The sequence below is a fragment of the Bos grunniens genome, chromosome 5, assembly GCF_055505025.1.
Source record: "Bos grunniens cultivar Pamir isolate PY7600 chromosome 5, Bosgru_T2T1.0, whole genome shotgun sequence".
NCBI lineage: Eukaryota > Metazoa > Chordata > Mammalia > Artiodactyla > Bovidae > Bos > Bos grunniens.
The window spans coordinates 115,232,394-115,256,575 of record NC_141169.1 but is presented as its reverse complement, the minus strand read 5'-3'; the positions used below and the strand labels follow the sequence as shown (position 1 = coordinate 115,256,575).

General features: G+C 53.3%; 2 protein-coding genes across 7 annotated transcripts in view; one reads left to right on the top strand and one right to left on the bottom strand.

Annotated features, from left to right (window-relative positions):
- The first annotated feature begins 5,788 nt into the window (after positions 1 to 5,788).
- On the top strand, positions 5,789 to 18,414 carry MCAT (malonyl-CoA-acyl carrier protein transacylase). Of its 4 annotated transcripts, none has more exons than XM_086403171.1 (4): positions 5,789 to 6,249; positions 7,601 to 7,688; positions 13,053 to 13,270; positions 16,155 to 18,414. In XM_086403171.1, the coding sequence occupies exons 1-4, from the start codon at positions 5,821 to 5,823 to the stop codon at positions 16,581 to 16,583; spliced, it is 1,164 nt and encodes a 387-aa protein (XP_086259297.1). In that variant the 5' UTR covers positions 5,789 to 5,820; the 3' UTR covers positions 16,584 to 18,414. The 4 variants fall into 4 exon arrangements, with proteins under 4 accessions (XP_086259297.1, XP_086259300.1, XP_086259299.1 ...); XM_086403174.1 differs by having other exon boundaries at positions 13,053 to 13,319; XM_086403173.1 differs by having other exon boundaries at positions 13,053 to 13,361.
- BIK (BCL2 interacting killer) overlaps positions 8,022 to 24,182 on the bottom strand; it is a 38,813-nt gene continuing 22,652 nt past the window's right edge. For 2 of the 3 annotated variants that reach the window (XM_086403175.1, XM_086403177.1), the window contains exons 3-5: positions 23,671 to 23,778; positions 22,870 to 22,987; positions 21,714 to 22,224 (exon numbers count right to left, since the gene is read on the bottom strand). In XM_086403175.1, the coding sequence (XP_086259301.1) occupies positions 22,144 to 22,224; positions 22,870 to 22,987; positions 23,671 to 23,778 (307 nt within the window). In that variant the 3' untranslated portion in view covers positions 21,714 to 22,143. Of the gene's footprint in view, positions 10,306 to 21,713; positions 22,225 to 22,869; positions 22,988 to 23,670; positions 23,779 to 24,182 lie in introns of those variants that run through there. The other variant, XM_086403176.1, reaches the window with a different exon arrangement.

Here is a 24,182-nt window from a genome sequence, read left to right as displayed (position 1 = left end):
AGGCCAGAGGAAGACCCCCTGGGAAGGTGAAACTCTCTGGGACACAGACTGGCCTCAGCCTCCCTAAGCGTTGACAAGAGTCCTCTGGGGCAGCCGGAGGGCAAGGCCGGGGTGCGGCGGCCCTATCAGCAGGTACTGCAGGCGGCGCTGTAGACTTTCAGTACAAAGCAGTCAGAGGCATGGGTGGTCTGTCTTCTCGCTTTTGAGCTCACTGCGCCTGTGTGCAGATCTCAGGAGCACTTCTGCGGACACTTCTGTGAGGCGGAACAGTGTCCTTCACGGAGCCAGGCAGCAGGACATGGAGGGGAGAAAAGGGTTCATCAGACAGTGATCAAGACAGCCAAGGGTGGGCGCGAGCCTAGGCCAGGCTCACCGGATATTCGGCTTTTTTTCCTTGGTTGTGCTGGCTCTTCTCTGCTGCACAGGCTCGCTCTGGTTGCGGTGAGCCGGGGCTTCTCTCCAGTTGTGGTGCTCTGGCTGCTCACTGTGGGGTTTCTCTTGTTTCAGAGCATGGGCTCTAGAGCACAGACTCAGAAGCTGTGGTGCACAGACTTTGTTGCTCCATGGCATGGGGAATCTTCTTGGACCAGGGATCAAACCCGTGTCCCCTGCAATGGCAGGCGGATTCCTAACCACTGGACCACCAGGGAAACCTCCAGGAGGCAGTCTAAAGAAACACAGCAGAGGAGGTACCTTTTCGGAGATCTTGAGTTCTATCCCATGGCTGACTTGAAGGATGCTTGACTGAGTGACAATTCAAAGTCGGAGATCCTTGCCCCGTGGCATCATGAGGACATACTGATGAGCCAGCTGAAGCCCTTCTGCATTCTGAGCCTTTCTGTGTAAAACCTGTTTTGTTCTTCATGGGCAGTTTTAAGCTTTTCGTCCCCAGAGTTCTGGAATTCTATACTGATAACTCCTCGACGTGGGTCTAATTTCATCCATGGTGCCAGCTCTTGGGATGTTCATATCCTTTATTTTTTCAGAATTTTAAAGTTTTGGTTTCCTTCCCTCCAACTTCTCACTTCTCTTTCTTGAATCCCTGTTACTCAGAATCCTGGACTTCCTGGGCTGGTTTCTAACTTCCTTTCTTCTTCTCAGAATTTGCTTTTTTAAAAAAAAAAAGAAAAAGGAAAAACTTTTGTGAAGTTTCTTCAACTTTCTCTTCCTGGCCCTCTATTGATTTTTTAATTTTTTTAAAAAATATTTATTTATTTATTTGTACCAGGTCTTTACTTGCAGCATGCAAACTCTTTAGTTGTGGCATATGGGATCTAGTTCCCTGACCAGGGATCGAACCTGGGTCCCCTGCACTGGGATCATGGAGGCTTAGCCACTGGACCACCAGGGAAGTCCCTAAGTTTTTTACTTAATTTTTTTTTTTTTTTTTTTTTGCATGTGGGATCTTAGTTAGCTGACCAGGGATCAAACCAGTGCCCCCTCCATTGGAGCATGGAGCCTCAAGCAAGGGACCTCCAGGGAAATCCCTCTGTTGATTTTTTTAAAATTCTGCTGTCTTATTTGTTATTTCCAAGGCACTGTTTTTTTGCGTGTTTGTTTGTTTGTTTTCTGAATGTTCTTAAAAAAAAAAACAACTTCCTGTTTTTTTTTTCATTGACGCAATGGCTTCACTTACCTCTCAGTTATCAAGGGTAATTTTCTTAAAACAATTACTTTCTTCTCTCAAGATTGTCCTTGATTCCTATCAGAGATGCAGAAGAGATGTTCAGGTTAAGACATGAACAGAGGACACGCTGTGTTATTTTTTATTTTATCCTGTTGCTATTATTTATTTTTGTTATTGTTGTTATTTTTTACTCTTTGCCACACTGCCCAGTTGCAGAATCTTAGGTTCAATCCCCACCAGGGACTGAGCATGGACCACAACAGTGAAAGCACCCAGCCCTAACCACGGGGCCACCGGGGAATTCCCACGTTGCCGCTGTCTTATTTATTTATTTTTCCGTATGTTAGAGGCTTTCCTCAGATGTTTGAGGATGTTTGGCTGGCTGCTCATGATTAGAAGAAAAAAGAAAATAAGTCTACACATGGTATATGTTGAATTAGCTTCACTGTGAGTTGAACTTGGCGGCTGTTCGGTAACTTCCTGGTCTGTCAGTATCCTCATTTATTTGTTAGATATTTGTTTGTTTATTTCTGGCTGTCAGGTCTCAGTTGCAGCCTGTGAGATCTTCTGTTGTGGCACGCAGGCTCAAGGGCAGCTTTCTTCAGAGAGTTACTTTCTTTTCTCATGATAGTCTCTGATTCCTATGCATTGTTGTTATTTTTTGTAGCTCTGCTCAGCTTGAAGAATCTTAGATTGTGGCAGCCAGGGATCCAACCATCATCCCCTGCATTGGAAGGCAGATTCTTAACCACTGTCACTAACCACCAGGGACATCCGCGTCAGTATCTTCAGGATTTTCCTCTTGGACTGGTCACAGTCTCCAAAGGCCCTCCAGCTCTTGCCTGGAGGGTAGGGGTCTGGCTGAACAATTCTGGGAGCCCAGCTGGGGAGAGCATGGGCAGAATCTCTGCATTCAGCAGTCAGTATCCACTGTTCCGGGACAGTCCTCACATTTACCCCTGTCCCCTGCTTGCCCAGCCTTTAGCAGAACTAAGAATTTGCCAGAATGAGGGAGAGGTAGAGACAGGAAAGATATCTAAAGATCTGTCCTCTTCAAAGACACCTTCAAATAGTTCTCTTTATTTCAGCCTTTTTAACCCTTAGATCTACAAGTGGCTACCGCTGCCAGTTCCTAAGCATTTGAGAATTCTGTTGTATGAATAAGGGCTGGTTCTCAGCTCTCAGCTGTCTGCAGTCTGCTAAATCAGGTAATACTGGGCATCCTGCTTTCTAGCTGGAAGAGATTCTGTTGCTAGGGCCCCCTTTCCTGTTCTCTCTGTTTTGTGTCCAGCCCCGGCTGATCCAGGGTATTCGAAGGGGAGACGGACGGCGTTGGCGACTATTTAAATATTCATCAAAGATATAAAGAGTAATAGAATGAGGATAGCTCAGTAGGAAAATTCAGTGGAGAAAAGAGGCTGAGTAGCTTGGTTTACGCAGGAGACCAATAAAACTTCAAGACAAGAAGTTTGCAACACTTACGTAGGCCGCAGGCGTCCTTCCGTTCTCCCGAAGGAGAGGAGACACTGAGGCCTCCCCGGTCGGATCTTAGAAGCCCAGGCATAATTAGTAAGCATGGCGGGTTCCGAGCTCCAGATGGAGACTCAGCCAGAGTGAGAGAGAGAGTGACATGGGGAGACCAGTATTTTGAGAAACTGATCCCAATTCTTTGTTTTCCAGAGTCTGTTTTTATACACTGAGATGTTATACAAAAGTCATGCGGGGACAGCAAAAGTCAGGTGCTTCACACAAATGTATACAGAGGTCTTAGGGGTGTTACATCATCTTCTGGCCAGGGGGGCCTGCTGACAATTTACGACCCTCTCCTTGTGACAGTGGTCAGTCAACCAGAACAATTTTTTCTCCAAGGGTGATTATTCTTAAAACAGACGCCACCCAAATAAAGTTACATTCCTATAGGGTGAGGGTGTAGTGGGTTTTAGTTAAGGAAAGAATTTACTTAGCCTAAGGTCTAATGTGATTTATATCAAAGGTTAATACTTATTTCTTCTATATATTCATTAATGTGTGTAAGGGCAGGGGATGTGGAGTCTTAGCAACAAACATTGGCTCAACAAATGAAAAACCCTTCACCAATACAATTTCTAATCAGCCCACTATACTTATACTAATGGTTTTCTAACTTTTCTAAGGAACCTGTTTTTAGAAGGTTTAAAGCACCTCGTGCCTCTCACGATTGGGAGGCTGTGAACAATCACATGTGGCCGGACAAGCCTGTCAGGCAGGCTAGAGAACCTTCAGAGGAGTTTGTAGGTTGAAACACTCCTATCACGCCCAGGAATTATTATTAACTGGAGCTCTAAGTTAACTCCTTCTCCGAAAGAGGTGGTGGGGGACAGCCCCCCGTAAAGTCAGAGGTGTAGGTGAGAGCACAAAGTAGTAAAGTAGGCAGGCTCTGGTTATGGGGGTAGATGCTCGAGAATTTCCAGGGGGACTCCTGAGGCTCCATCCCGCCTTTGCGTATGTCGAGCCTCCTTCCTCATGACCTTTGCCATGGGCGGAGTGCCTCACGCCAGCCCCCAACAGTTTATGTCTTTAAAAGATTCCTCTTTTGTGGGTTGATGGGCTTCTGGGGGCAGCATGTCCTCTGTTCATGTCTTAACCTGAACATCTCTTCCACATCTTTGAGGACACAGCATTGTATGGACTTACCATCATTAGCTAATCACCTCTAATTGGATATGCACCTCATTTCCATCTTTTCTGTGTCAAAAGCAAGGGGCCTGCACATGTCCTAAGACCTATGTCTTTGCTCATCTGATTCTTTTCTCAGGACAAACCCACTTGGGAGATTTGATGATGTGAGTCCACCTAGATCTTTCTCAGTCTGAGATGTGTGTGTGTGTGTGTGTGTGTGTGTCCAGAGCTCCTTAGAGGCTGGCAGGGGAGGAAAGGGGTGTAGATACAGGTGAGTTCAGAATTAGATTCTCTCTAACCCAGTCTGGCACCACCACCCAGAAACCAGATAATCCCAATCTCCAGTCCTCCTTCTGTCACTAACCATCTGCCACTCAACCTTTGAGACTTTGTGTGAAAAGTGAAAGTGAAAGTCGCTCAGTTGTGTCCAACTCTGTGACCCCATGGACTGTAGCCTACCAGGTTCCTCTGTCTATGGAATTTTCCAGGCCAGAATACTGGAGGGGGTAGCCCTTGCATTCTCCTGAGGATCTTCCCAACTCAGGGATACAACATGTATAAATTGAGGATAAAAATAGCACCTATTTACCATAGCGTTCAGTTCAGTTCTTCAGTTGTGTCTGACTCTTTGCGACCCCATGGACTGCAGCACGCCAGGCCTCCCTGTCCATCAGTGACTCCCGGAGCTTATTCAAACTCATGTCCATTGAGTTGGTGATGCCATCCAACCATCTCATCCTCTATTAGCCTTTGCCCTGCTTCATTCATTCATAGCGTTACTGTGAGGAATTAAAACAGGCTAATATCTGAAAAATATCCAGGGCTCTGTCCAATGTAACAAATGTTTACTGAAAGCTTACAGTGTGTCTGGGCTGTAGGAATTATTAATATAAAAGAGAGCACAGCAGTGGGGTTAATCAAATACAATACATGGAAGTGTTTCAAGCACTTGTCCACCGATAGGTTGACTATTGGAGAAAGCAATGGCACCCCACTCCAGTACTCTTGCCTGGAAAATCCATGGACAGAGGAGCCTGGTAGGCTGCAGTCCATGGGGTCGCGAAGAGTCGGGCACCACTGAGCGACTTCACTTTCACTTTTCATTTTCATGCATCGGAGAAGGAAATAGCAACCCACTCCAGTGTTCTTGCCTGGAGAATCCCAGGGGCGCGGAAGTCTGGTGGGCTGCAGTCTATGGGGTCGCAGAGAGTCAGACACGACTGAAGCGACTTAGCAGCAGCAGCAGGTTGACTATTACATTGCGTTACGTTGCTTAGTCCAAAAATGTTTGTGAGGGCTCAGGGTGCGGTGTGGTGTCTTCTTCTTTCCCGCGCAGGTTTAAATAAGCACGTGCCCCTCGGATCCCCAGAGCCCACTAGTTTCAGAGCCTGGGCGGGAATTGGTACCCGCGGAACCTTTCTCCCCGGAGGTGCCTCAGCCCGCCCGGCGGGAAATATATCAAGGACCGCGCCGCGCCTCCGGAAGTCGGGCCTCGGTCGCCCCGGAGACGCGCGTGAGGGCCGGGTTCCCTCACCATGAGTGTCCGGGTCGCGCGGGCCGCCCGGGCCTGGGCCCGAAGCGTGAGCGGCCGCCGCGGCTCCTCGAACTGCCCGCGGCCTCCGCCGGCTGCTGTGGACGTGGCGGCGCTGTTGCGAGATGCGACCGCGGCGGACGGAGGATCCCAGGACGCGCAGGCGGCGGCGGGACGGCGGGAGCCGGGCCAGTGCTCGGTGCTGCTTTTCCCCGGCCAGGGCAGCCAGGTAGTGGGCATGGGCCGCGGGCTGCTCCGCTACCCGCGCGTCCGCGAGCTTTACGACGCCGCCCGCCGCGTGCTCGGCTACGACCTGCTGGAGCTGAGCTTGCGCGGGCCGCCGGAGGCCCTGGACCGCACCGTGCACTGCCAGCCCGCCGTCTTCGTGGCTTCGCTGGCCGCCGTGGAGAAACTACATCACCTGCAGCCCGCGGTGAGTCCTGGGGCTCCCTCCTGTCGGGCTCGTGGCGTCCGACTTCGGTTTGGCAGGTCCTTCCTGAGGTCCCACCTGTGCCAGGCGCTGTTGTAGGCGCAGGAGATAAACTGGCGTGAGCAAACCGAGGATCGGTGCTGCGTTTTAGGGCAGGGAGATAGATCAGTTCAGTTCAGTCGCCCAGTTGTGTCGGAGTCTTTGCAACCCCATGGACTGCAGCACGCCAGGCCTCCCTGTCCATCAGCGACTCCCGGAGCTTACTCAAACTCATGTCCATCGCGTCGGTGATGCCATCCAACCAGTCTCATTCTCTCTGGTCTCCTCCCGCCTTCAGTCTTTCCCAGCATCAGGGTCTTTTCCAATGAGTCAGTTCTTTTCATCAGGTGGCCAGAGCATTGGAGTTTCAGCTTCAGCATCAGTCCTTCCAATGAATATTCAGGGATGATTTCCTTTGGGATGGACTGGTTGGATCTCCTTCAGGGAGATAGATAACAGAGAATAAAATATACTGTGAAAATTGCCTGGTGTGTGAAGGGAGTGAAGGGCCAGGTTTCGATTGTAAGTGATCCTTAATCATTTAATGAATTACTAAACAGTTTTAGAAGGATGAACCTTCGTTCATGAAGGGTCGTTGAGAAGATGATGAATGTATCCCTTCACTTGAAGTTGTGGGATGATTTAATACCAAAACATGTTAAGACAGAACTTTACCCCATTTCATCCTCACCGCAACCTTGTGAGGTCGGTAGCATTATTTTATGGATGGGGAAAGAGGACGGCAGAGATAGTAATTAGCTTAAGGGGTCCTGTGAAGTCGTGATAATAGCATTCATCCAGTGTTTATCCTGGGCCAGGTCTGTGCTGAGTGATTTAGAGGCCTTATCTCCATGTAATTATCTCTTAGCAACCCTGTGGGAGTAGGTTGAGCTCTGCCCATTTCACAGATGAGATAACTGAGGCAAGGAGGTTAGGAGACTCTCCCAGGCTAAGCATCAAGTCCTGCTCTCTGTGACTCTGAAGGGCACGCGCTTACCTTCTGTACTCGGTGCCCTCTGTCTCCGTCGGCCTGAGAGGCAGAAGCAGGAGAATCCAGAGCCCTGGGTTGGAGTCACAGCGTAACCACGGAGTCCAGTGGCAGGGTTTGACCTCCCCTGCCAGGGAAGTTCTGCATCGGTAACGGGCTGGTCAGAGATGGTCGAGACCACTTCAGTGTGTCTCCTCTAGCTGGAGCACCAGGCCAGCAGCACCCGGCTCACTGAGCCACTGAACACTGTCAGCTCACGAGTGCAGAGCCCCAGACTGAACTCCCCTGAGAACTTGGCCTCATGTTCTTCTGCATCTGTCCCTGCAGGTTATTGAGAACTGTGTTGCTGCTGCTGGATTCAGTGTGGGAGAATTTGCAGCCCTAGTGTTTGCTGGGGCCATGGAATTTTCTGAAGGTACCCGGGAAGGGCATTGATTTTATGCATGGGGTGTTGTCTTGCTGGGCCCACTGAGGACAAGGGGCACCACCAGAAACAATTCTGGACCTACTCAGGGGTTAGAGAAGGGGACACATGGGTGGGGATGACAGTGGGACCTGAGGACCAGACTTCACCTGATTTGAAGCTTGAAGGATTTATCAGGGAATTTCTTTCTCCTCGTAGTCTTGTGAAAGCGCCTTGCTTCTGTCTGTCCCACTGTTCGTGTGCATTCTTAGTCCAGTCATGTACCTCCAGTGCCTGTCATGTGGTAGACGCTCAGTAGATACTCATTAAGTGAAAGAGAATAAATCAGTGTTTGATCTCGAGATCAGTTTCATTTCTTAAGGTTTTTGTGTGTAAACAGGTAAACATTTTGCTTACAGTTAAGTACAAAGGACTTGAATAGACATGTCTCTAAAGATCTACAAAGAACCAATGAGTACACGACAAGATGTGTGACATCACAGTCATCACATTACAGTCATTCAGTTCAGTTCAGTTGCTCAGTCGTGTCCGACTCTTTGCGACCCCTTGGACTGCAGCACGCCAGGTTTCCCTGTTCATCATGAACTCCCCGAGCTCATGTCCATTGAGTCAGTGATGCTATCCAACCATCTCATCCTCTGTTGTCCCCTTCTGCTTTCAGTCTTTCCCAGCATCAGGGTCTTTTCAAATGAGTCAGTTCTTTGCATCAGGTGGCCAAAGGATTGGAGTTTCAGCTTTAACATCAGTCCTTCCAATGAACACCCAGGACTGATCTCCTTTAGGATGGACTGGTTGGATCTCCTTGCTGTCCAAGGGACTCTCAAGAGTCTTCTCCAACACCACAGTTCAAAAGCATCCATTCTTCTGCGCTCATTTTTCTTTATAGTCCAACTCTCACATCCATATATGACTACTGGAAAAACCATAGCCTTGACTAGACGGACCTTTGTTGGCAAATAGTGTCTCTGCTTTTTAATATGCTGTCTAGGTTGGTCATCGCTTTTCTTCCAAGGAGCAAGAGTCTTTTAATTTCATGGCTACAGTCACCATCTTCAATGATTTTGGAGCCCAAAAAAATAAAGTCTGTCACTGTTTCCATTGTTTCCCCATCTATTTGCCATGAAGTGATGGGACCAGATGCCATGATCTTAGTTTTCTGAATGTTGAGTTTTAAGCCAACTTTTTCACTCTCCTTCACTTTTCATCAAGAGGCTCTTTAGTTCTTTTTCACTTTCTGCCATAAGTGTGGTGTCATATGCATAACTGAGGTTATTGCTATTTCTTCCAGAAATCTTGATTCCAGCTTTTACTTCATCCAGCTTGGCATTTTGCATGATGTACTCTGCATATGAGTTAAAGAAGCAAGGGGACAATATAAGCCTTGACATACTCCTTTCCCAATTTGGAACCAGTCTGTTGTTCAGTGTCCAGTTCTAACTGTTGCTGCTTGACCTGCATACAGATTTCTCAGGAGGTGGGGCAGGTGGTCTGGTATTCCCATTTCTTTAAGAATTTTGCAGTTTGTTGGAAAGACTAGAGATCCCTTCAGGAAAATTAGAGATACCAAGGGAACATTTTATGCAAAGATGGGCACAATAAAGGACAGAAATGGTATGGATCTAACAGAAGCAGAAGATACTAAGAAAGGGTGGCAAGAATACACAGAAGAACTATACAGAAAAAATCATCGTGACCCAGATAATCATGATGGTGTGATCACTCATCTAGAGCCTGGAATGTTGAGGTCAAGTGGCCCTTAGGAAGCATCACTATGAACAAAGCTATTGGAGGTGATGGAATTCCAGCTGAGCTATTTCAAATCCTGAAAGATGATGCTGTGAAAGTGCTGCACTCAGTATGCCAGCAAATTTGGAAAACTCAGCAGTGGCCACAGGACTGGAAAAGGTCAGTTTTCACTCCAATCCCAAAGAAAGGCAATGCCAAAGAATGCTCAAACGACCGCACAATTGCACTCATCTCACATGCTAGTAAAGTAATGCTTAAAATTCTTCATGCCAGGCTTCAACAGTACATGAACCATGAATTTCCAGATGCTCAAGCTGGACTTAGAAAAGGCAGAGGAACCAGACATCAAATTGCCAACATCCGTTGGATCATTGAAAAAACGAGAGAGTTCCAGAAAAACAACTATTTCTGTTTTATTAACTATACCAAAGCCTTTGACTGTGTGGATCACCACAAACTGTGGAAAATTCTTAAAGAGATGGGAATACCAGACCACCAACCATTAGGGAAATACAAATCAAAAGCACAGTGAGGTACCACTTCATGCCCACCAGGATGGCTTTAATTTAAAACACAAGAGGAAAATAGTAAGTGTTGGCAAGTATGTAGGAACCTCACTGCTGCTGCTGCTGCTAAGTCGTGTCAGTCGTGTCAGACTCTGTGTGACCCCGTAGATGGAAGCCCACCAGGCTCCCCCGTCCCTGAGATTCTCCAGGCAGGAACACTGGAGTGGGTGCCGTTTCCTTCTCCACACCCTGATGAAAGATAAAGCGGCGCCGCCGTTGTGGAAACAGTTTGGTGGGTCCTCAGGTTAAACATGGAGTTGCCGTGTGACCCGGTCGCCCTGCTCACAGGCCTGTACCTAAGAGAGGAAAGCACATGTCCACACTGGAACACTTGCACACAGATGTGTGCAACAGTGGTGTTCACATTCATTTCTAAAAGGTAGAAATGATCCAAAGGTCCATAATCAGATGAGTGGATAAACAAATTGTGGTAGCTCGACCCAGTGGATTATTATTCAGCCATAAAAAGAAATAAAATACTGACGTGGCAGCATGGATGAACATCAGAAACATGCTAGGTGACAGAAGCCAGACACGAAGCTCACTTATTTTTCTGTGAAATGTCCGGAATGCGTACACTCATAGAGACAGCTGATTAGAGGTTACTGGGGGTGGAGGGAGGGAGAAATGGAGAGTGATTGCTCTAGGTTTGGGGTGTTTTGTGGGCTGATGGAAAGGGTTTTTTTGGCCGTGCCAGGTCTTTGTTGCTGCCCGCAGGCTTCTCCCCAGGTATGGCAAGCAGGGGCTTCTCTCTAGATGGGGCGCACAGGCGTCTCACGGGGCAGAGCACCGGCTCTAGAGCGCGGGCTCAGTAGTCATTGCGTACAAGTCTAGCTGCCTGACAGCAAGTGGAATCTTCCCAGACCAGGGGTTGAACCTGTGTCCCAGCATTTGCTGGTGGATTCTTAACCACTAGACCAGCAGGAAAGTCCTATACATTCTGAATACAACAAATATCGCTGCGTTTATGCACTTAAAACTCGTTATATTTTATGTGAATTTCACCTCTTTTTTTAAAAAGCATTATAGAAAGAAATCCTGGTCAAGAAAGTGAAAAAATTTCTCATATTTCTACATCCTAATAAAGATATTTTATAGAAATATAGTTTAACGTATACATAATTTGCAGAATTATTGACGTGTTTTTTCGGTTGACAATTTGCCGTTGTTATTTAATGCCTGCTCGGGAGGGTCTCCACATTGCTGTGTGCTCTCTCCTGCCTCCTAACACAGGCTCTTAACGTGTTTGCTCCATAGTTCTGCTCGTGTAAGGGGCTGAAGCTCCAGCACAGACGCACTTGGTGCTGGGTGAAGGGAGGTGTGCTGAGAGAAAGGGCGCAGGGTTTGTTCCTCTGACCCTGTCGTCCCGTCAAACCTGGACTCGTCCCTTACCTGCTTCTTGGTCTGGTCATCTCCTCCCCGCCAGGGAGCAGGCCCAGGGCCAGGGCGATGCTGTCCAGTAGCCTGAATCCAGCCCAGTCTTTTTTCTTCACGTTTTACTGACGTATAGTGAACTTACAACGTTGTGTCCATTTCTGCCCCTGAGTGAAGTGATTCTGTTATACATATGTACCTTTGCATCTTCATCTACATTATGGCTTATCACAGGATATTGAGTATATATCCTCGTGCATAATAGTTGGCGTCTGCTAATCCCAAACACCCAATCACCTGCTCCCCCACCTCTCCTCCCCCTTGGCAACCACAAGTAGTCTGCTGTGTATCTGAGTCCGTACCTGAGGCATGTTATTGGTGTTGGGGGTTTTTTTAGTTGTTGTTTTCATATTTTATTTATTTTTGGCTGTGTCGGCTCTTTGTTATAGCGCATGGCCTTCTCTCTAGTTGTGGCTTAGTCGCCCCTCGGCATGTGGAATCCTAGTTCCCCTACCAGGGCTCAGACCCGCGTCCCCGGCACTGGAAGGCGAGTGCCTATCCACTGGGTCAGCAGAGAAGGCCCCCGTGTCGTACTTGAGGTTCCACGTGTAACTGGTATCGTATGGTATCTGTCTGTCTGACTCACTTCACTTGGCGTGATAATCTCTAGGTCCATCCGTGCCGCTGCAGACGGCTTTGTGTTCACTGTTTTTCACGGCTGAGTGGTATTCCCTTGTATATATGCGCACGCCTTCTTGACCCACTCCCCTGTGGACACTGAGGCTGTCTCCGTGTCCTGGCTGTTGTGAACCGTGTTCAGTCCGTTCTTGCGTCACGACCACGGCAGCTGCCTCCCGGGCACACAGCCCCGTCCTCCCACTTCACACTGGCGCCGCACTGAGCTGGGAGCCCTGCTCTCCAGCTCATCTGTCTTGCCAGCATCCAGCTCTCCAGTGAAGGCAGTCATGCTTGATTTACAACAATTATGTTATTAAAATTCAGATGCTTGTTTGTACATCATTCCAGGCATCTAGAGGTTCTTAATTATTTTCCTTGCTCAGCACCGTTTCTCTGAAATAATTTGTAGTTCTCAGTTTTCACACAGTTCAGGCAGGCTATAATTATTATCTTCATTGTACTAGCTAAAAATTTGACCTGGAAGGAGGTCATGACTTCCCTTAAGCGATGCAGCTCAAAGTCTCTTCCTTTCCACTCTGTGCCAGGGTTTCCAACAGCACTATTACGTTTTGGACCAGATGATTCTTACTTGGGGGGCTGTTTATTGTAGGCTGTTGACTAGCATCCCTGGCTTGTGCCCACCAGATGCCAGTAGCACCCGCCACCCCCCTGATGATCAAAAGCTGTTTCCAGATACCGCCCTGGGGGTAAAATCACCCTGGTTAAGAATCCCCATCCTGCACCAGCCAGCTCTAAGGCAGGAAGCTCCGTGGGTTCATTGTACTGTGCCAGGGACTGTGCCTTGCTCTCTGATGATTGGGGGACCATCTCTGTGCAGTTCAGATCCTTAGAGCGGCAGCTTGTGGACTGGTGATGGATACCAGTACCAGTGTCTCCAGTGTTTGTGGAATTTGTGCTTTGTTTCTCAGCTCTGGGCTTCCCTTCTCGATCATGTGCCCTGATTTTTCCAAATGCACTTCTCTCCGCATAGGTCTGTATGCAGTGAAAATTCGAGCTGAGGCCATGCAGGAAGCCTCGGAAGCCGTGCCCAGTGGCATGTTGTCCGTCCTCGGCCAGCGTCAGTCCAAGTTCACCGTCGCCTGTCTGGAAGCCCAGGAACACTGCAAGACTCGGGGCATAGAGAACCCCGTGTGTGAGGTGTCCAACTACCTCTTTCCTGACTGCAGGGTGATCTCAGGACACCTGGAGGTTGGTGTTGGCGGGAGCAGCCTTCCTAGAACCCAGTCCAGTGCAGAAGGTGGGACTGACTGCACACCTGGGAGCCCACCGAGCCTAACAGGTGCTCTGCTTAGCCCTGGTCTTGGGAAGTGTTTGAGGGCCAGCGTGTCTGTGGTGGAGCGAGCACTCCAGAGGGAAGCTGGGTACTGTCCCCACTCTGCCACGTGCTCCCATGATGAGGGACGACAGGACCCCGGGCAAATCGCCAGCCCATGTGGAAGGTAAAGGGGCTGAACCAGGTCATCTCCAGGGCCTCCCTGTGATACGCTCTGGCCTCCTCGCGGCCTCCCGTCCCCTCGCTTCCTCAGAGGAGCAGCTGCCTCCTGCTGGGTTGCTCTACTTTTCCTGAGGTGTCTGTTTTTGCACACTTTCCTCTGTCCATCCTCCACTCACTGCCAACATCCTTTCTCGGGCAGAGGACACACAGAGGGATCAGCCAGGGTTCCTGCTGTCAAAGGAAGGCAGCTGTGAACAGAAGACTCCAGGTTTCGGGACACCGTAGGGGTCAGGCTGGCTACCAGATGGGCCAAGGAGGCGGCCCAGGAGGCACTGCACAGAGGATGGGGTTGCCAAGAGCAGGGGCGCCCCAGGCCGAGAGGCGCCCCGAGCAGTAGGGGCGGCTCTGTGCTGTGTGCCTGGCTGGGGCCTGAGGGGTGCAGAAGTCAGGCCGGTGGTGCCCCGTCCTCGCTCAGCCATCCAGTCCTCGCAGTCAGTCCTATGCTCTGAGCAGGGCGGCTCAGCTGCAGGAAGCTGAGGCAGAGCGCCCGTGATGGTGGAGGCGGGAGGAGGGCTCACGTCCGTTCTCCTCTCAACCGCCCTGGGCTCCTCCCCTTGGTAAGGCCTTGCCGGTCGGTGTACAGGGGTCCTTCTATATCTCCTCTGAACCGGGGAGAGCCAGCGGGTTCCTCCTGGGGCCGTTCTGAGATGACGGGAAGACCAGCTGCAGTGGCCCCAAGCTCATCACGGAGCTGGCTGTTCATTCCCATGGGTAGCCTTGGAAGAAAGCCCGGCATGGGCCAGGAGGGGCAGGCGTTTCCCTCTCGGGCTCCCAGACAGGTGGGCGGGCATCAGTCCAGGTGGCGACTTCCGGACTCCCCAGGTTCAGCCTTTTGGTGCCGCGGGAAGTGCTGTGGCAAAGAGCTCAGGTGTGGGCAGGTCACCTGGGCAGCGGAGCCCTTCCCAACGGTGCATGTGGAACAGCTTGTCCTCTGCTAGACCCGGGCCTGGGCTGAGCACCAGCCACAGGACCCTCTGGACCCTGGGACTGTGGCCTTGACTCCTGCTACAACTCAAGTGGGGTGAGTCCAGAGACTTCCCCTGGAAAGGCTTAGACCCAGCAGTGATGCAGGAAGTGCCACTGAGTAGCTGTCTCCAGAGGCCGGTGATCAGACAGCTGCAGGCGAGGGGGGAAGGGCTTGGGCTGTGCAGTCCAAGAGGCCTCTGTGGGGAGGCACCGAAGGCACGTCCCTCAGGGTGGTGGAGACAGACGGAGAGTGGTCTTGGGAGCTCCAGGTCAGGCTGGCCTCTGCTGCAGTGACGGCCAGACCCCGCCGTGCCGCCCACACGCGTGGGCCACCCTCCGTGATGGCTCGCTGTGCCAGGCTCTGCTCCACGTGGCTTTGCTCCAGGGCTCAGACAGCTAAGTGACCTTGGTGTGGAATAGACAGGCTCAGGGCACAGGCTGGTGACCTCTGATGAGCCAGAGGCTGCACTCCTGCAGGGCAGGGCCCTCGGAGCGGGCCGGACGAGCACCATCCAACTGAAAACATTAACTATTAACCCTTCCTACCCTCTGGGGGCACAGAGAGCTACCCTGCTATATTTTTTCATGTTACCAATCCCAGGGCTTGGTAAGAAGGCGGTGATTGCTAACCCTTCTGTAGAGCTTGTATACCAGGCATGGTTCTTATCATAGTCCTGAGATAACTACTATTGTTATCCCCTTTCTTACAGTTGAGGAAACTGAGGCAGAGAGAAGTAAAGCAAAATTTCCCAAGGTCACTCAGCTACTGTGACTTTCCTTGAGTCTTCAGGAGCAGCTGGCCCAGCTTCTGAGCAGGCCATGGGTGGCATCAGGTTGGAGGGACACAGCAGACGGGTTAGTGCCTAGGAAGCCCTTTGCTAGATCCCAGGGAAGGGCTGTCAGGGTTGTAGGCCTTGGGCTGTGTCCTGAGGGCACAGGATATCTTAAGAATATACACCATTTCAAAGAGATTTGCCAAGTATGTTGTGGTGCTGAGTCTGGGCCTGTTAGTCCCAGAGGCCCCTCTGGACGGAGGAGCCTTCAGGGAGTGGCTTCGGGCTGCAGGGAAGGAGAGCTTTGGTCTTCTGTAGAGAAACACCAAATGAGAGCTTTCAGACCCTGGATTGTGAGATGAGACTTGGAGCCTCCTGAATTGTCATCTTGAAGTTTACGGAGTAACAAGGAAACAAGCTTAAACAGTTACGAGGAGTAGCAGGATTAGATAGCGCTTTGTCGTGTATCAGATCCCTTCATAACTCCTGTCTGGTTACTTCCCAGCAGTCTTATGAAGTAGATGAAATTGTGCTCATTTCACGGATGGAATAAAAGAAATTCAAGGACTTGCCTGGGGCCACCGAGCTGGGTGACGGAGCTGGGACAGGACCACGTTTCCTGGCCTTGGCTCTCAGGCATAGGGTGGTCACCTGCCGAGGTGGGGCGTGCGAATGGCCAGAAGGGCTTCCGGGACACCGACTTTGCAACTGTGCGGGGTGAAATGTAGAGAGACGCATATTCTCTACGGAGGACTGACGGCATCAGTCAGAGGTGACCCCCCTCGCTGTGTTTCTTCCCCTGAGATTCGCTGGCTTAAACCTCCTTTTTTTCTTCCAGGCTCTGCAGTTTCTCCAGAAGAATTCCTCTAAGTATCACTTCAGACGCACCAAGATGTTGCCGGTTAGCGGTGGGTTCCACACCCGCCTCATGGAGCCGGCCGTGGAGCCCCTGGTGCAAGTGTTAAAGGCGATTGATGTCAAGAAGCCCCTGGTGTCCGTGCACTCGAACGTCGATGGGAACAGATACATGCATCCCAAACACATCCAGAAGCTGCTGGCGCAGCAAGTGGTCTCGCCGGTGAAGTGGGAGCAGACGATGCACGCCATATACGAGAGGAGGAAGGGCACCGCGTTCCCCCAGACGTTCGAGGTGGGGCCTGGGAAGCAGCTGGGCGCCATCCTGAGGAGCTGTAACCTGCAGGCCTGGAGGTCCTACAGCCACGTGGAGGTGCTGGAGGCCGGCGAGGACCCAGAGGAGCCCCTGTAGGGCCTCCCGCGGGCCCTGGTGTGGACGGGCCACGGCCGAGGAGGACTCGGGCTCTGGGGGGCTGAGCCCAGCCTGGCCTTCCTGTCAGGCCGCTGCCTCCACGTGAGCAGGAGGTGCTTTGAATGCCCTGTGGAAAGCACTAGAAACGAGTGTTTCTTCACATGCCGGTGTCCGTCTCTCCCCAGCATGTCTGAGTGCTGGGGAGCTGCAGCTGTGCTGATTCTGTGAAGACCTGTGGGTTCCACCCCCGCCTCCTGGGCAGCTCACGTCGCCTCCCCAGGGCTCAGGTGGCTGCTCCGTAGGCAGGAGTGTTCTGAGGCCCCGGAAAGCCTGGCCTGCTGCCGTGTGGGCGCCGTGGGCCATGGCTTGAGGCCAGCGCCAAACTCACTCTGCTGGCCCAGCCTCCTCTGGATACGATGCAGCCAAAACCTTAGCTCCTTTGCCCCTGAATCCAAAGGGCTTTAGGATCCAGCGGGCTTTGGCAGCCATTCGGTCCCCATCACTCAGCAGTTGGGAGATGGTGCCCCGTATGTTTACTTACCCAGCAGAAAGCATCGAGTGCCTACTGTATGCCAGGGAGCAAGTGGCCTCTGCCTTGGTGGGGAAAAAGGCCCTTTAGCAAGGCAGGAGCGCGTGGGGAGGGCAGCCCTGCGTCCTCCCCCACTCCCGTGTCACCCCTTCTGACCACAGTCACCGAGTGCCTGCTGTGTGCCCAGGGCCGAGTCCAGCTCGGGCCGCCCACCGAGCTTATCCTCAACCTGCACCACACCAGAGCATGGCACAGGGCCCCGCTCCTAATTCAGTATTAAATGGGATCAGTTCTCACCTTCTGGGGTGGTTTTTTCATTACACAGTGATACTGGGAAAATCTCACTGGGGATGAAGTGTCTGAGCTCGTCTTTAAACTTCACCATCTTGTAGGCATATGTCAAACCCTGGGTAGGGTGTCTCTTTTTAAGTAATTGAAGTCTAGTTAATCTACGTTGAATTAATTTCTGGTGTACAGCAAAGTGATTCAGTTACACACATGAATATATACATCCTTTTTCGTATTCCTCTCCATATGGTTTAACCGCAGGATCGCTGAGCATTGCTCCTTGTGCTGCACAGTATGGTCTTGTGGTTTATCTGTTTTACGTGTAGTACTTTGTATCTGCAAACCCCAGGCTCCGAAGGGTCTCTCATTTTTAGTTCTGTTTCTCAACTAGAGTGCCGTTGGCCTTTGAGCAGAACCAGTCTTCACTGTGTGGGACAGTCGCGTGCTCGTGGGCCGCTGTCCTGGCCCCTAGCGATTCCATGGCAGTCGCATTTCTGGGGATTGTGACTCCAGACACGCCCACCTGTGTCCTCAGCCCACAGCCCTCCCACGGCTGAGAATCCCTGCCGCAGACCCTCGTTTCACTGGGGCCTAGGTTTGCATGCTCTTTGGAGCACAATGAAGAACTATGTCTTCAAACTTTGTTTTATTCAGTTCAGTTCGGCCGCTCAGTCGTGTCTGACTCTTTGCGACCCCATGGACTGCAGCACAACAGGCCTCCCTGTCCATCACCAATTCCCGGAGTTGACTCAAACTCATGCCCATTGAGTCAGTGACGCCATCCAACCATCTCATCCTCTGCCGTCCCCTTCTCCTCCTGCCTTCAATCTTTGCCAGCATCAGGGTCTTTTCCAAAGAATCAGTTCTTCACATCAGGTGACCAAAGGATTGGAGTTTCAGCTTCAGCATCAGTCCTTCCAATGAACATTCAGGACTGATTTCCCTTAGGATGGACTGGTTGGATCTCCTTTGTTTGGTTAGAGAATTTCGAATCTTCACAAAGTACTTTGTTAAGTTTGTGTTTTATGTATTTTATTTTTGGCTGTGCTGGGTCTTCCTGCTGCCCAGGCTTTCTCTAGTTGCGGTGTGCGGGCTTCTCACTGCGGGGGTTTCTCTCGTTGGGGAGCTCAGGCTCTAAGATACAGGGCGTGGGCTCAGGAGTTGGGGCACGTGGGATCTTCCTGGAGCAGAGATGGAACCCATCTCCTGCACTGGCAGGCAGATTCTTTCCCACTGAGCCCCCAGGGAAGCCCTCGTTACTTTGTAAACAATTGCTGAGTCTGCTGGAACCCCCTTGGCTGACAGCTTTCAGTAACAGGCAGCCTGGGAGACCATGCTGTCTCCACAGACCAGTCCAGGCGCAGGCATCTGGCTGTGCCTCGGGCAGCTCTGAGGAGCACAGCCCCACAGGTGGGTGGTGGAGGGTGGGCCATCCAGGCTGCAGGCCTCACTGCTCCTCTGGGCGCAACTGTCTGTCTCAGGGGCCGCCCAGTAGGAGTCATGTGGCCAGTGGGTGACCACGTCACCCCTGCCCTCTGCCTGACAGGGACAAGCCTCTGGCTCTCCCTTTTGGACACTGGAGAATCATTTCTGGTGTTGTTGTGGACACAAGATTGAGACCGGTTTCAGCTCCTCTGCTCCTGTGGAAACTGCCATGTGGAGCAGCCAGAGCAGGTTTCACTCTGGATGTCAGTCTGATTGGATTGGAGGATCCTGGGGTGATGGAAGTCTGGGCCACCTCTGTCAAGTCCCCTGCCTCCGGGCCCATTTCCCCCATCACAGGCGCAGTGGGCTGGGCTCCACCTCTACTCCAGGAGCCCTAGGTTGGGGGTGGGTGGGCCCTCTCCCTGCCCACCCCCCCAACCTCCAATTGAATCCTGCAGAGATGGCAGATTGTGCGGGGAGCTACAGGAGTTGTTCTGGGGTGAGGGCCCAGGACCACGGTGGGTCCTGCATCCTGTTTCTCGGCAGGACCTTGGCCAGCTCCTGCCCCCATGGGGACGATGCCAGCACTGTCCTTGGTCTGAGGGCTCTCGCTCACCCTGAGGTGGGACTCACACCTGCCACCACCTCTCTGGACCCCATGTCAGTGGAGAAGCTTGGAGTGCTTCTCTTTCCAGCCACCTGACTCCCCGGATCTGCCTGGGAAGGGGCACCATGCCCTCGGTGGTCTGCGTGTGCACTGTGTGCGCAGCGGTGCCCTGGGGCCTGCCAGAGACCTGCCGCAGGAGATGGGGGGTGGGAGGTGTTGTGTGGAAATTCCCGAGGAGTCATGTGGCCAGTGGGTGACCACATGTCACCCCTGCCCTCTGCCTGACTGGGACAAGCCTCTGGCTCTCCCTTTTGGACACTGGAGAGTCATCTCTGATGTTGCTGTGGACTCAAGATTGAGACCAGTTTCAGCTCTGGCACGTGGAGCAGCCAGAACGGATTTCACTCTGGATCCCAATCTGACTGGATTGGAGGATCCTGAGGTGATGGAAGTCTGGGCCACCTCGGTCAAGTCCCCTGCCGCTGAGCCTCAGTTTCCCCCATCAGGGGGGCTTGTCCAGGTGGACGGGAGTGACGTGCTGGCCCTCCACAGCTGGATCTGCATCAGCTCAGAAGGTCAAGTGCCACGTAGGAGCTAGAGCTGCGGCAGGCACGCCTGGGCTGGTGTGAACCAGGAGACACAGTGGGGCCGACGCTGGCCGGTCTGCCTCCGCGCCCCGGCCTGTCCCCGCCCCAGGGCCTTTGTACTGCAGTCCAGCTCCCCCAGCCCCTCCTTGGAGAGGACGCATCTCACCCTCTGCAGGCCCCGGCGTTTTCTCAGTCCCCTGGTGCCCTCAGCACACACCGGACAATACTCTTAGCTGATGGTTGTGCTTCTTTTTCTTCCGTAAAGAGACTGTGAAATCTGAGCCAGGGACCCGTGCCTTCTTTACATCCCCAGAACCTACACCAGCGGTTGATGTAGTACAGTGGGGGCTCCTGGTGCCACGGGTGGAAAGTGTTGCAAACCCCAGGACAGGATGACCCTGGCAAACAGTATCCCTGAATTCGCGCAGGGAAAAGTCACACCCCATCTAGCATCAGCCACATCCAGAGGCTCCATACGATGTTTCCGGCTCCTCTCTCCTCTGAGGAGCCCCAAACTCCTTGGAAAGCCATGGGCATCCACATGGGTTACACAGCTGGATGGGCAGTTTGTCCTGAGAGCTCAAGATGGAGCAAGCCAGGAGGACTTCCTGGAAGAAGCACCTCTGGATTTGGCCTTACCACATCCTTAGCCATTCTACAGTGGGTCCCTGGGCCTTGGAGTCAGTAGATCACACAGGTTGAGCCCTCTGGTCACTCCCGGGTCTACAAGCTTGGTGGGAATTTGGTACCAGTCTGAGATGGAGAGTGAGCTCTCCAGACAAAGCCAGCTGCACAGATGGGGCATCCCAGCCATTGCCTGGGAACTGGGAGATTCTGGGCTCCACTCCCCAGCCCCACCATGAGGTTCTCGGGGCCTGACATGGTGACACCTCACAGGAAAGGGAGTGAAGTCAGGCCTCAAAGCCGTGGAGGGCCAGACCCTGGGGAGCTGCAGCATAAGGCCTGGGGGCGTGGCGGTCCCTTCAGGAATGAGGGTTGGAAGGTGTGCAGGGGTGTGGGCAGAATGGAGGGGGCAGGGTCTGACCAGCCTGCTGGAAGGCAGGGGGTAGCTGCACCTGCTGGGTCAGCTCCAGGGCGGAGTGAGGGTCAGCAAAGACTCACCATCCCTGAGTCCTGGCGGGGGTGGAGGATGAGACTGCAAAAGATGCTGAGGGCCGGGGAATGGAACGGGGGTGGGGGAGCTGGAAGGTGGCTCACCCCAGCCCAGGGCTGGCACGAGGTGGTGTGGAGAGACAGCACCAGAGGAAAGAGGGCCCCCTCTCAGGGTTTAGAAGCTGCCCTGGGTCAGGTCTGGGGTGGGCTGAGCCCGCAGGGTGGGAGCCTGGCTTCCTGCCCCGGCGCCCCTGCCCAGCAGCTTCTCTGCACCCTGTGGACATGAGGATCCCCAGCAGGTAGCCCTGGATGAGCGGACACAAGGAGGGCAGATGGCCCAATTGTAAGAGGCACTGACAGCCCAGAGGAAGGTATCCCGAACAGCAGGCTTCAAGCACCGAGACGTGATGAGGGAGTGATCCAGCTCGTGCAGGCCAAACAGCACGCCAGCCGTGGAAGGTGCAGGAAGGAGCTGGGAGCCGGGTGGGACCGCAGGTGCCCTGGTGACCCGGGCACGCCCTGCCTTCCCCACACCCCTCCGGCAGGATGCAGCCCACCGACCCCCAGAGAGGACCAGAGACTGGCTGGAAACCAACATTTTATTGAGCTCTCCTCGCCCCGCAGAAATCTATTCCAGCAGATTCTCTGTGCCACGGGCATCCCAGACACGGGGGTGTGACCAGCACTCCCCCCGCCGCCCCCTGTTCGACCAACCCGTGAGAGGGAGGCTCCGTCCCAGGACAGGCCACCGCAGAGCAGGCTGGCGCCGGGAGAGCAGGTCATTAACCAGTAACGACCCCAGAGGTATAATAAATTCATTTCTCTTACAAAAAAAAAAAAGGAAAAAAATAGTATGAACCTCAGTGTCCCAGCACTCAGAGTTTAAATTAAAAAAAAAAAAATCATCATCAGAAAACAGTTAAAAGACAACACCACCAAAACAGGGCCACCGCCAGGGTGGTGGTCGAGAGGGAGGGGCCAGCCCCACCCCCACACTGACCAGCAGTTCGGTCAGTGGGGGCGGCACCCCCAGCTGAGCATCGCCACCACCAGCAGGGACAGCGCCAGCTCGGGCCACAGGCTGGGCGACACCTGTGGGATGAAGGTGGCGACAGGTGAGGACCTCCAGTTGGCAGGAGGCCCGCCCGTTCAACCCCCTGCCCTGGGGACACGGGGAGCCAGCCAGGCAAGGGTGGGAATGGGGGTGGTGTGGGGAGTCGTCGGGTAACGTGGGGGCTGCAGGAAGAACTGAGGGGGTCTGGGACGGGGTGACCGGAAAGATGGGAAACACGGGAGGGGCAGGAGAGGACCATGGCCCTGAGGAGGCGGCAGGAGAGGAGGCCGGCCCACTGAGGGCTGCTGGTCTGCCAGGAAAACCCGTGTGATATTGACAGAATGGACTGGGGCACTGATGGGGAGGGAAGGGGAGGGGTCCGGAAAGCTGCTCGCCGGGACAAGAGGCAACTGTGAGCAGCCGGTCTGCCTGATGAAGGCAATTCCTGGCAGAGGGGGAAAAACACAGCCCAGATGAGGAAGCAGATGCGTGCATCCAGCCCATGAGCCACAGCCTCAAACCCAGAGGCCCCTGGGGACCAGGCAGTGGCAGAAGATGTGGGGAGCAGGCCAGACGAGACAGTCAGGAGTGACATCCATAGAGGGTGAGCCCCAAGCAGCCACTCCAGAGCAGTCACCACTCACTGGATGGAAATCAAGGTCAGGAGTTCAAGGCTCGCTTACCCGGTCCCTGAGAGTCAGGAAGCTCCAGAGCCTTCGGTTCTCCCTAAGGTTGGTGAAAGCAGCCATAAAGCTTCTCAGAACATCCCTGAGCCCTACGTGGCTGTAGGGGAAAAACAAGCTGCAAGACAGAAAAGGGGGCAGGGCCGTTACACAGGAACAGGGGCAAGAGGTGGCCCACAGGGGACCACTGGGCAGGAGAGGGCCTATCCCCTCCCACCGACTGTCACCCAGCCCTCTGGTTCTAAATTCACCCCGGTGGGGATCTGGACTTGCGTCCTGGGAGCTGGGCGACGCCCCACCGCTCATGGGCTCCCAGAGGCCGGTGCGAGAGGAGTCGTGTTCCGAGAGAAACCCGGGCCCCTCTAAGGCAGGCTGCTTCCCTGGACACCAAGACACCCTGCCAGCTTGCATCCTGGTCTTCGGTAGTCAAGGCTGTCTCTGGTCTCACCCGGGCAAGTCTACGAGGTTCTGAGAACCTGGAGGGAAGCTGGCAAATGCTGGCAGCTGAGTCCTCCTGCAAAAGGACCCCCACCCCCATGCAGAAGGCTCTGCCCATAATGCTGGGCACGGAGCTCCATCCCGGCTCCCTGAGCACTTCCTGTCGTCTTCAGTCAAGACTCTTCTGGAAAGGGGCTATCTTGGCTTGAGGATAGCGGGGAGAGGAGGGCACTGGGGTCTGCGGCCCAGGACAGCTCCAGGGACTAGGTGGCTCTGGGCTCCGGGCTGCCCCCCAACCGGGAGTGGAGCTGCGGGGGGCCAGCCCTGGTCTACGGGCGTCCTCGGCCCAGTGGGGCTTGTCACCTGTACATGGTCATCCAGAAGGGCTCAACGAACTGGGGCAGCAGCAACCTCAGCTCCATCTCATCGGCAATGGAGGCCAGCTGCATGGCCAGGTAGTGTGGACTGTCACTGCGGGGAGGCAAGGAAAGGGACCTGGGGTGGTTGGGCTGGTGACCCCACGCCCCCAGGCCCCCAGATCCACTCCCAGATCCACCAAGGTGGGGGCAGGGAACCCTCGCACGCCCCCTCCTCTGGCTCCTACTTTGCTTCAGAAGAAGCCAGTGAGGTCCCATCCCCAGGGGAGGTCCCTGGAGCACAGGTGCTGGACCCTGGGGAGGGGACTGCCCCAGTGGAGCCTGCCCCCACCCCCGTCTTGTGGGAGGGCAGGGAGATACTCAATGCCTGTGACAACAGTTAGCCTCCCTTCCCCTCCAAGGTAATCCGAGCGCCCCGGAGAGTCCAGGGAGGTACCCTGGGACGTGTTTCCCAGTCCCTAATCCCAAACCCACCTCTGATGTCACTGCCCCTTCTGA